Source organism: Aulonocara stuartgranti (genome assembly GCF_965226115.1).
Source record: "Aulonocara stuartgranti genome assembly, chromosome: 14".
NCBI classification, from domain to species: Eukaryota; Metazoa; Chordata; class Actinopteri; order Cichliformes; family Cichlidae; genus Aulonocara; species Aulonocara stuartgranti.
The window spans coordinates 6484999-6496953 of NC_138950.1; the positions used below are offsets into that span (position 1 = coordinate 6484999).

At 41.7% G+C, this 11955-nt stretch overlaps 1 protein-coding gene across 8 annotated transcripts in view; it reads right to left on the reverse strand.

Moving 5' to 3' along the window:
• Nucleotides 1-7000, reverse strand: part of ryr1b (ryanodine receptor 1b (skeletal)) — a 67287-nt gene extending 60287 nt beyond the window's left edge. For all 8 annotated transcript variants that reach the window (XM_082503918.1, XM_082503917.1, XM_082503916.1 and 5 more), the window contains exons 1-2: nt 6858-7000; nt 3471-3544 (exon numbers count right to left, since the gene is read on the reverse strand). In XM_082503918.1, coding sequence (XP_082360044.1) covers nt 3471-3518 — 48 coding nt within the window. In that variant the 5' untranslated portion in view covers nt 3519-3544; nt 6858-7000. The remainder of the gene's footprint in view (nt 1-3470; nt 3545-6857) is intronic.
• Nucleotides 7001-11955: the final 4955 nt, after the last annotated feature.

The window sequence follows — 11955 nt, forward strand, 5'->3', positions numbered from 1 at the left end:
GAGAAAGACACCCATGTCTACACATGTACACATACCACTTCTCCCAAAGGATGCTGGCAAATAGGACACTGGCTCCTCTGGTTTCTCCCTCCTGAACGTGTGCACTTATAGTGGCACACTATAAAAAGAAACTGCTGTTATAGACTGGAACTCGACTGCCCCTTAAACTCGCTTGCTTGTGTGCTTTAAAATGGCAAATGTGGCATCGTGAAACAGTGACACAGCTTTTAGTTTCACCAACAGAGAAACAGCACCGCTGTCTGGGATCTTTCACGTTTATGTGAGACATCAGTGCAGGCTGTGGCTACCACTGAAGAGAAAAGAAAAGTCTGCTAGCTACTGCAAGTAAAGACAGTCTCTGCTCTGACAGTAAATGCGGGGGCTGAAGTGCTTGCACATTTTTTAGGGGGCAGGCTGAGTACGAGATACCTGTAGTTCACCGAAGGGCATCCACTTTGTTTGAGTGGAGACCGATTTTAAATAACCTGCTACTGCAGAGCAGGTGGAAAGGCTAAGCTCACTTCTGAATGTACAACTATTCAAGCCACACTGCGATCAGTCACCGCTGTATGAGTCACAGGCCAGGGCTGTATTACAAGAACACCATAAACCAGAACCAAATAGAGAAGGACTGCTGAGTAATCTATAAGTGGCTTTTCGTGATGTAAAAACAGTCACTGGAGATGTGCTGAAGTGTTCCCCGTGTCCCACACTGAACAGCATTTACAATTTAACGGATCTCATCTTGTCTTCTTTTCCTCCCTCACTATTAAACATCCCCCACCCCTAACCCCCAAATCACTAAATGCAGCACTAAATGCATTGCCTTACGCTAAAACTCCCACGGCTTTTCTTGTTACTTGGAGGATTCCCAGCAGGGGTGAAAAACAATAGAGTAACAGAGAAAATGATAAAAACAAAGGGACCAATGAGATTACAATGCTTTTTCTTTTAGCTGCTTTAATAAACAAACAACAAAAGGGTTCAGTGATTTCCACAGGGGAGTAGGGAAGTCCAAATTATGACTTGTAGTCCCGATGATGGACATGAGGGGGCATTTGAACTTTATAAAATTAGGACCTTGAATAAAAGAGAAAAAAACACCGGCAGTCAAGTTAACCGTAACTGCATATAACACATTACTTATGAGTCCCAAAATTTTACTTCTATGACCTACAGGCGTTAGTAAGATATAACTTATGCTTTACTTGAACTAATATCTTAAACAGCTAGCTCATAACGAAAATAATTACCTGCATTTCTCTTAACTTTAAAGGTTGACTTTGCTCATTTGCCTGAAATTGTTTTACAGAAGTATTTTCTAGGTATAAGCCAAAACCCTGAGCTCAAAAGAAAGCCTTGACGTGCAGGCTATGAACCTTCATGTCTCATTACATAACGGCAAAAAGATAACATTGGACATAGCTACAATCTGCTGCCCAGCTGGTCCAGGTGAGTTAAAACCTCCTCTGTGCTCTCTCTTCATTTTCTTCACATCTCCCACTTCCAACATAACCAAGGGAACTACCCCAACAGAGTGAGACAGCTGACTCACACAATGCCTCCCATGTATTTAAAAGAGTAATAACCAGAAACATTTGGTGGATGCTTTAATCCAAAGGCCTAACAGCGCCATGAGCACCAACATTTTTAGTACTGTATTCCTGCAAAAAATGTCGACAGAACCTCTGACCCTGACACTGTTAGTGTCAAAGATAAACCCATTGAAGTCCACAAGACATTAATAATTCAAAGAGAGCTACACTATTTATTTTTCTTTTGAAGTGTTGGTGTTCTATAGTTTCATCCTAACTGATCCTCTTGGACCAAATGACAAACCTGCTGAAGGCATTCAAAGTGTGGCTTGCAATTCATTTGTAAGTTTCTTAAGATAGAAAAAAACATTTTTTTGAGACAGCAACAGCTGTGTTACTCTGTAATTCTTGTGGTTATTGTGAGCTGGCTTCACAAGCTTGAAATGAATCCTGTCCATCAATAATTTGCTTTTGGTTGTTCTGTATGCCTCTGTCTACGCTCTTTTATACTTGTACTTGCACTTTGGTATTCACATCGAAACAGATTCAGTGTCACTTAGGTAAACATTTCAGCAATGATAGCAATTACACAAACTAGCAGAAACACATTTCACTGCAGTGTTTTTGTTAAAGCTGTTTGCAAAGGAAAACCAAGTGAAACACTTTGATAGCTCACACAAGCGTCTGGAAACAGTCTGCTCAAAAGTCAGTATTACTTTTCACTGACACATAATATATGTGTCAGTGAAAATAATATACGAGATCTAAATGAATTTTTCGAAGGAATTATTACGTTTCACACAGGCAAAGATATAACGAGAAGAATTAACAATAGGTTCCCTGCACTGAGCATTAATTGGGAGTTCAGGAAACATATTTCATCTAATTTATGATTGTAGGGGTTGGAGTTTATCCCAGCTGACATAAAGTAAAAGGAAAGGGGTTGGGAAACATTTTGCCCAGATCTCTTGTAGGTCCTAATATAAGTTGGTAAGTTTTAGGTTGCAGTGATAGAAGCAGTGTGGATTCAAATAAAAAACAGTGATCAATACAGACATCTAGACCAGTTTCATTGAGTGTTTTCTCACATATTGTGGTTATAAAGACCTATTTTGCCTTCTCAGCTGGTGCAGATGGTTCTGGGGGGTCTTCTCCTACAGGTTTTAAACTGTGAAGTGGCTATCGCAACACTCTGTCTGTTTGCGTCACTAAGGAAGATGTATAGCTTTTGGGCAGCTGTCCCCTGCAAACTCTGGCTAGCTTGTTGCTCTGCCTTCTCACCCCACTCTGACAGGCTCTACTTTCCTTAGATATAAATAGATAACGATGCTAACAGATGCACCAGCCCCTGTCTATCTATCTGTGCTCACACACACATATGCACACATACTCTGTTACCACCTATTCTTAAATCTAGAAGATTATGAAGATAATTTAAAAGAGATTATGCAAGACAATATGCGGTGCATTGTGGAAAGATCTAAATATGACTGAGTAATGTATTTCTGAGCTCTTACGAAACTGAAATAATCAATTATTAGGTTTAAAGAGATCAACTAATAAGCAGGTCATGGCACAATGAGGGCGGCGTAAAAATAGTCAACTATATACAGAAGCGGGACTTGGCTCTGTGAACTGCAACTACAAAATCTGAGTTTTAAAAAATTCGATGCCAGGAGAGCAAAAGGGATACAAGTGAAGAAACCATTCGTCCAGGAAACACTGAAAGCGCCATGAAACTGATGATGGAATATGAGGACTGGTTGAAAGTTAAATCAAATGATTTTCCTACATAAAAAAAATAGTTTTGTTTCTCTTCTCACTTCTTTTCTTTAATAACTCGTGACTTCACTCTCCATCCACTAATCTCTAGAACTCGTCTACAAACAGATGGGCAGGTTAGTCCTTCACAATAGGAAAGTAAGTAGGACTTACCGTTCGCAGGAACTGAATCTCCTCCTCTCCCTCTCCCCCTTCTGCCATCTTTCACCGAGGGTTATTCGCAGCTCCTCAGGAGAAAACAGAAAACCCTTCAGTTTTCTCCCGTCAGGATTTGGCTTTGCTATGTCCCTCCCTCTTTTAGTTTCCTCGTTCCTGTACCCCTCTTTCTCTTTCGCACTCTGCCTCAGTGTCTCTCACTCTCCGTGCTAGTGTGTGTGGGTGTACTGGAGGACAGCATGCGTCCTGTGCTCTCACGGTGTTGTGAGAGAGTGACAAGGAGGCAAGGCTCTCCCCGGCTTCTCTCTCCTCTTTGGATCATATCCCCAACAGCAGATGAGAGTAGGAGGGATGGAGGGTGGATGAGGGAGGGGCAGGCACCTTGTTACACATTTACACCGTTCACATCCAGCCGTGGCGCCATGTTTGTAGAAGTGGGCCACTCCTTCACACAGGCTGCCCCCCTCCATCACCCTCCCCTTCTTCCACATGTCTGAGGCTATAAAAGGAAAGAGGGGTGAGGACTAGCCTTTGGGGAGCGTGCAATAAGAGCACACAAAAGCACACCTCAGCTCTTCAAAGTGAGTAAGTTACTGTAGCTGTACTGGAGCACTGTAACAAAAAAATAATTTCCCCCAGGGATCAATAAAGTATTCTGATTCTGATAGCTGCTCTTCACAAGAAAACCATTTGGGATAAATAGTGTATCAGTATATTAACATCATACTAGATCTTCTGGGCCCAACATGAGCTATTTGGAAATTCAGATATCTGCATCACTTGACGAGCAGGTTGCATTAGTTCTTTGTTTTATGTTTGAAGTATTGCAAGTCACACTTACAAGAAATTTGCTATATTATTTACCATATATGGCTCATTATTCGTTTTAGTGCTGATTGATCTTTTAATCAAAATGAACTTATATACAACAATAGCTAAGTTAGACACCAAACATCTTTAGTCATAAAGCTCATCTGTGTGTTTTGATCAGAATTTGCAATTTGGAAGCTACTTTCAGCTGTTCCTTTATTGGTAAATGGCCTGTATTTGTATAGCTTTACTAGTCCCTAAGGACCCCAAAGCGCTTTACACATCCAGTCATCCACACACTGGTGATGGCAAGCTACATTGTAGCCACAGCCACCCTGGGGCGCACTGACAGAGGCGAGGCTGCCGGACACTGGCGCCACCGGGCCCTCTGACCACCACCAGTCGGTGGTTGCCCAAGGACACAACGACCGAGACTGTCTAAGCCAGGGCTCGAACCGGCAACCTCCCGATTACAAGGCGACCTCCCAACCCTTGAGCCACGATCGCCCCATTAGGGCGATCCCCCCAAGAGCCACAATTGTAGCACTGCATGTTTGATCTGGCAGATTTTTATGCCAGATGATCTTCCTGACACAACCCTAAAGGACTTTGTAGCTCTACTCAAAATATTTAACTTGTTAGACAAATAACTAAACCACTACGGTTCATAACTTTCCCAACACAGTCCAACTTTGACTATACAAAAAAAAACTCTGACAGGATGCAATGTTTTCATTTTATTTTTTTTAAACGTGGCCTTGAAATGAAATGGCAGAAAACATAATAAGTACTTCATAGCCCACATTTATGCTGAGAAGTTGTGTCATCACATCGCTTGTGTTCTTTAAACAATAGTCGAAGAGAGAAAACTGATCTGTTACAAAGAACTGGTTTAGATTCTTGCCTGACATGCAGGTGTTGTTGAGTGACTCGTTGTTGATCAAGGATTATTTTCACCACTATACTACAGGAATTGTATATTATATAACTCTCATCCTTGTAAGTAAGTAATCAAGTAATCTGTTGGATCAAAGTACAGCTCAACTTACAGCTTGGCACTTTCAGTGTGGTGGACACCACTGAATTTTCTATGAGTCTGTTGTGGCCAGTGCGATCCTCTATGCTGTTGCATGCTGGGGGAGCAGGCTGAGGGTCGCAGATGCCAACAGACTTAATAAACTGATCCGTAAGGCCAGCAATGTTGTGGGGATGGAGCTGGACTCCCTCAAGGTGGTGTCGGAGAGGCGGATGCTGTCCAAGATAAAGACAATGTTGGATAACACCTCCCACCCACTCCATGACATGTTGGTCAGTCACAGGAGCTCGTTCAGTGAGAGACTGAGATTACCGAAAAGCACCACTGAACGACACAGGAAATCATTCCTGCCTGTGGCCATCTCCCTGTACAACGCATCCACTTAACACACTGTTTGCTGCTACAGCTACACATGTTTCTTTTCCAAATATTTATTTATGAGTGACTTATGTATGTATATATATGTATATATTGTACTATTCTTAGTTAGTGTATTGTCTGTCTTGTCTTAATGTTGGTTTAAAATGGAGCACTGTAACAAAAAATAATTTCCCCCAGGGATCAATAAAGTATTCTGATTCTGATTGATTCTGATTCTGAAGCTGTCTTACAGCCCAATCGATAACTGAACGAGACACTCTGCACAGATATTTTGTCTGGCTTTTAATTAGCTCTTTGATCTTTTACACTCTTCCATAAAATTACAGTTTTATGCTTCAGTGGTAAAGTAGCAACCTTCCTACTTCCCCTAAGAATAGTGATTCATTACCAGCCGTTTATTTTGAGTTTCCCTGTCACTTATCTGAAGCAATACCTCTATCAACAGCCTCTAGATGGTTTTAGTGCTGCCTGGGTTTAACATTTAAGAGATGAACTCAGCAGTGACTGGGGAAGAATCCAGCAGGTAAAATCATAATGAAATTGACTCAGTGATGAACAACACATTCATTTCCACCGTAAATTAATCTATTATTCATTTACTCTGTAAAACAATTGGCAACGTTGGTCGTGAAATATAAGGATTTGTTGCTTTTTATGTTTAATATCACTTCATTATCATTGGGTCCTGAACTGTTGACTGATCAGACTGGTTGAATTTAACAATCAGTGTGAACAGTACTATAGATGTAAGGACAATTGATATTTTTTATTTGTTTTAATTTTTATATCTTATTTCAGGGATCTTATAATTCATTGAAAAGCAAAGAAATAGCAGTTTAGCTTGGAAAAAAATGCATTGCATCTAGACACAATGTTGTCAGCTGGCTGTGAATCAACTATGTAGGCCTCCCAAAAATATTTTTTGCATGGCATAAGCTTTCCCCTTGAAAAGCCATCTTTTCAGAAAATCAACAGTTGCTTTTGATTGAAACAGTGGATCTGCAGGAGCGTCCGTGTCACACCCCTCCTGACAGGCAGAAGGGATGCACCAGACAATAAATCTGGAAGTCTGAGTGCTGGGGGGGAGAAAAGCACATCACACTCTCACAGCAACGGTGACCAGCCTTCAGACACTGTGCTCATGCACACATCCCTACCTCCCCTGTCTCCATCTGGCATCCTTGAGCATGCTTTCTTTCTCATCCATCTCCCACTGCAACCGCAGCTGGCAGCGGAAAAGCTGTTTCAGGACGCTGCTCGCCGGGACACAACTCCTTTCAGCGGATAACGGAGAGCAGGAGGAAAAGAGGCGGTGAAGAAGGCGATACGCCACTGAGGCGGAACTAACATGAATTCTGGGAATATGAGTCTCGATTCAGAAGTAACCTGCTGACTCCCGTTTTCTGCCAACTCACGAATCGTGCTGGCTTTATGTGCAGTTGCTGCAGTACGCCTGAAGGAGGCAATATAATACAGAGAACTGATGGGAAAAGGCTTTACAGGTGTCTCTCAAGCGAAATAATTAATTAACGATATATATTAGAGGTCATGACAGTATTACAGTCAAAATAAGATAGGTGTTGTTTAAAGGAATTGATTAATTAACTCAGATGGAGTTATTTTACTGTTTTATTGAAACCTGGTTCAAGCAAAGGGAGGAATCCCCTGCAAACATGTGATGTAATGAAACTTTCAGCTCTTCCACGTAACAGGACGGCTGCTCCGTAGACTGTAAGCATCACGTTTGGTGGTTTTGCTGCGAATTTTCAAAATATGTACTTTGCATACATAATAGATACAAAAAAAACATATAGAAATATACGCAGTGGTTACGACAAAAGTCTTATGGGGGCTTTAAAACTCAGGTAACGCTGCAGGTAACGTGGGCGTGCCAGCGTGTTGAGTTATAGTAAAATGGCACTAGCTGTTCTTTTGTCCAATGTTCTTCACCAGCTGAGTGGCGCTTCCTGTTTTAAAGAAGCATTGCTTAAGATTACAGTAAGTTTACCACATTGTCCGGAAATGGCGTGTTGTGTCTTTCTGCAACATGTGCATGTACGCCCCTGGAGATCTTCAATAATCTAACTTCTCAGCGAAATCCAAGTGCATGTTAGGTGTTTTTGACTTGGCATGCAAGGTCTGCGGGAGCCCTGTGCATCTCTCTTTGCTTTTGAATGCAGTGTCGCCCACTCACTGTCTCTGCCAGCCACTCAGCTTCCTGCAGCAAAGAAGCCACCTCTGCAGACTTGGGGACATTAATGTCCCCTGTTTGGTTGCCTCTTCCTCTTGGGGTGTTAAAACAAGGATTCCTTTGAGCCTCCCTGTCCAGCTGCACAGCGACATTCACAAGCACAAACACTACCTCCCTGTGTAATCACTTGCTACCCTGAGAAATGACAGCGGCAGTTTAAAAAAAAGAAGAAAAGGAGAAATCAGGAAGATAGACGTGATGTGGGGCACCCTGGAGATCCAGTGGGGAGACACGTGTCCGGTTTCAACAGTGTCACCAGGCCCTTGATGATTCCTCCTTAGTAACTTAATTCTTTTGCCAGGGTTTGACAGTGACACAGAAAACTGTATCAGAAAGAGGCTTTAAGGTGTGGCCTATTTTTTTTTCCTGTGTTGACACTTAAAAAGAACCCGAGAGTTCCCCTCTTGAAGTACACTGATGCTCATATGATTGCTCATCACTATCTCTCTCTAACTCTCCTCCTCCTTCCTCTATTGGTACTCCATTTGTGTTCACAATTCTAACTCTCTCTCTCTCACTCGCTCTCCCCTCCCCCTTGCACACGGCCACACACACACACAAACACACACAAACACACACACAGAAACTGATGTGAGTTCCCCTATCTATCAGAGCCAGTTCCTCCATTTAAGATGCTGACTTGTTTATGTTGAGGGGACGAGTGAATGACTGTTGCGAGTTTTTGCACTCTACTTCGAGGCTTCTTTGGGGCATTTTGTCTTGGCATGTCTGCTTTGTTGCAGGAAACGGAGGCATGAGGTCTGCTTTGTTACTGATTTGTGGTTGACAGATAAAGCGAGAAGGAGGTTAACTCACTCATAGAGTCGTTTGATAAGCAGGACTTAGGCGCGGAGTTTAGTCGATGAGTGTAGGTGAGCAGCCTTCGACCTCGAGCAGCCCTCCCTGCTGTGCCTGCTCTTGCTGTCCAGTGCACAGTAACACATAGAGGACACAGAGGAGATAAAGGAGGAGCAAGGCCAACCATGGAGCTGTAGAGACGTGCTCAAATGCCTGTACGGATCACCAGTGGAGGAGGAGTGTTGCTGAGGAGAAGAACTCTGCAATGAACAAGAACAAAAGGTAATTAAATAAGAAAAAAGAGACAGGGCGTTAAACCTGAGAGTTCGCTGCTCGCAGAACCATTTGCACCTCAGTTTCTTAACAAGTGTAAGTCTAAGTATGTGTCAGCAGCAAGTGTTTTGAGTGCAGCAGTGATGTGTGAACATTGAGGTTGTAACTGAGATGTGGTGTGGTTTGTGCAAAGGTTCTTGACAAAGTCAAAGAGAAACAAGGACATTTATTTCTGCATCTAGTGTATGCCTCTTCTGCCATTTATTGTCATATTCAACACTGTGCACATGGAGGCTTTGGGTTAAAATAAAGGCTGCAGTTAATGTTTTGACCTGCATATCAGTGAAGACTATCAACTTCTCAAATTATTTGTGTGTACTGCACACAAGTGAGAGCCAACATTCAACAGTTGTGCGTGCCTGTGGAGAGCTGCCTGCTTGCCTTTCCATGGAAATGCGTTCTGCTTTTCTGTTCTGTCCAGTAATCTCCTTTTTCACGTCAGTGCAGTGACGTTTTTTGCATTCGATTTTAGATACAGCAGAGAACCTATATGTTTGTGTTTTCAGAGGCATTTTTTACTGCTGCAGTTGTGACCACAGATCTTATCAGATTACTTGGAATGAAAGGGTTGTATGTTAAATGTTGAGGTAGTCAAATGTGAGTTTTGTCCAATTAGTTACCTGAGTTTGAGGGTATGGAGTTTCCCCTTCAGTGGCAAGACTGTCTAGAACTATCACATAAGGTCAGCATTGTATTTTTATCAGTTATGCATATGAGTTTAACAATATGTAAGACAATAAATAACACATTCCTGAAATGTAGAAATCTTTGTAAAATCTCTAAAAAAAAAAAACCCTAAAGAGAAGCATGGAACAAACTCAACGTGGAACTAAATTGTAATAGTGGAAAATTAGGGAAGTAAGTCACATTAGAATTATTGTTATAGGTTAAACATACATGTGTGTATACCAGAGAGAGAATTTCCAAAAATTGGAGAGAACAGAGTGTAGTGCTTAGTTGAACAGGTACAGTACTGAGTAAAAGTCTTGAGCCACTCCTCATTTCTTGATAGTTTGCTTCCAAGCAGCCAGACTTTCTTGTAATTGTAAAGTGCTCTTGAACAGCGTCCTAAGGGTCTTTCAGTGTTTGGGGTTTTTTGGGGGGATATTGGCTCTCTTTTACCTGAACATTTTCAGGGGACTAATTTGTTCCGTTTTTTGTTATTGTTATTTCTTCATTAAGCCACTTAACACCAACCTATGAATCATTCAAGTATGAAAAAGGCACATAACCTAAGGAATGAATCCATTTTAATTTGTATATTTAGGCATTTTGCTATTAGCAGTCTGTCACCAAAAAAAGCACATCATTTATTCCTGTTTCTTTAGTTGAACTTTGACACACATAATATAGTATTTGTGCTTGATTCCCAAAGACCTAGTTAAAAATGGCATGGATTGCAATGCGTGCTTAGAAATTATGGTAAATGAAGGGCAAAAGACAAAGTACCAGGACTAGCAAACTATCTATAGCAGATAAACATTATCTAAATGTCAAGTCTGTAAGAAATAGGAAGAAGAATTTCAAAGATGTGATACAGGCATGAGAAACACATCTGACCCTTCAGTCGATCAAGCTACTATCTGCCAAAGGTTCACCAGAAATGGTCTCAGTGGAGGATTGCCCTCAGTATTCACAGAGAAGGTCAGGAGAGAGGTACAACAGTCAGTGTCTATAGCCATCTGTAAAACACAGTGGCAGCTCTGTCATGGTGTGATGCTGCCTTTCTGGTAGTGTTGTTGGAGGTCTTGCCATTAATTACTTTTGAATACACAAAGGTACTATCAGATTTTGATTGAGCATCCAAAGCATCTGAATATCCGGTTTTTCATTTTTCAATGTGACAATGATCCCAAACACACTGCCAATTCATTAAAAACATACCTGGATTGAAAGCACATAACAGAACACTATAGGTCATGGATTGGCCTCCCCAGAGCTCAGAGCTCAACAATATTAAGGGAGCACTGGAAGATCTTCACAGAGAACAGAACAAAAGGCAGCCAGCATCCAAAAATGAACTTTGAATGTTCTTGAAGAGGCAGCGTGACCTATTCCTGAGGACTATTTAAAGAAATTACAAAAAAGCTTGACTACTCATTATAATTGAAAAAATAGTGTTTCTATACTGTATCTCGATGCACACTTGAATGTTCTAATGAATGGCTGCCCCTAGCTCCCATTTTCCTAGCAAAATATAAAGAATTTGGGGATTTCTCAAGACTTTTGCACAGGACTATATGATTGCACTATATACAGTACTAAGGAGGGGAGGGGTCAATAGCTCCTTGCAGAAGATGCATCCTCTTGATGCAGAGGGAAACAAGAATATGGGTTGGGAGAGGGGAGAGCAGGGGAAAAGAGCAGTACACAAACAAGGCCTTCAAAGGGCCTGGGCTTCAATTAATCAATTAAGGAAAGAAAGAGAGGAATTTGCATATCCCCCCGCCAGTGTGAGAGCAGGAGCAAGGGGAGGGGGTTACTGGATCTTTAGCCAGGAGTCTCAACACAGATGGGAAAGAGAGTGAGGGGGATTTCCAGAGAGAAAAGGAGAAGCTGTTTCCTGAATGGAATGAATAGAACAAGGATGAAGGAAGAGGAAAAAAGTGAGCAAAGTAGGAGTTAGTGAGGAAAATGAGGAATGGAAGGTCTTCCTGAAAAAAGAGTCAGTGATGCAATGGAGCAGGATCCAAATGAATAAGTATGTCATGTCATGTCATGCGCACAAGGATTTTCTTTTCAACACAAAGGTTGTTCCTATAGATGGCATGCTAAATAAAGGGAGTGCTTTTCAAGTTGCCCTATGCTTTGGAAAAAGTCAATGCAAATTCCCAAACAGTAACTGTGTTCTAATTTGCATCCATATCCACTAC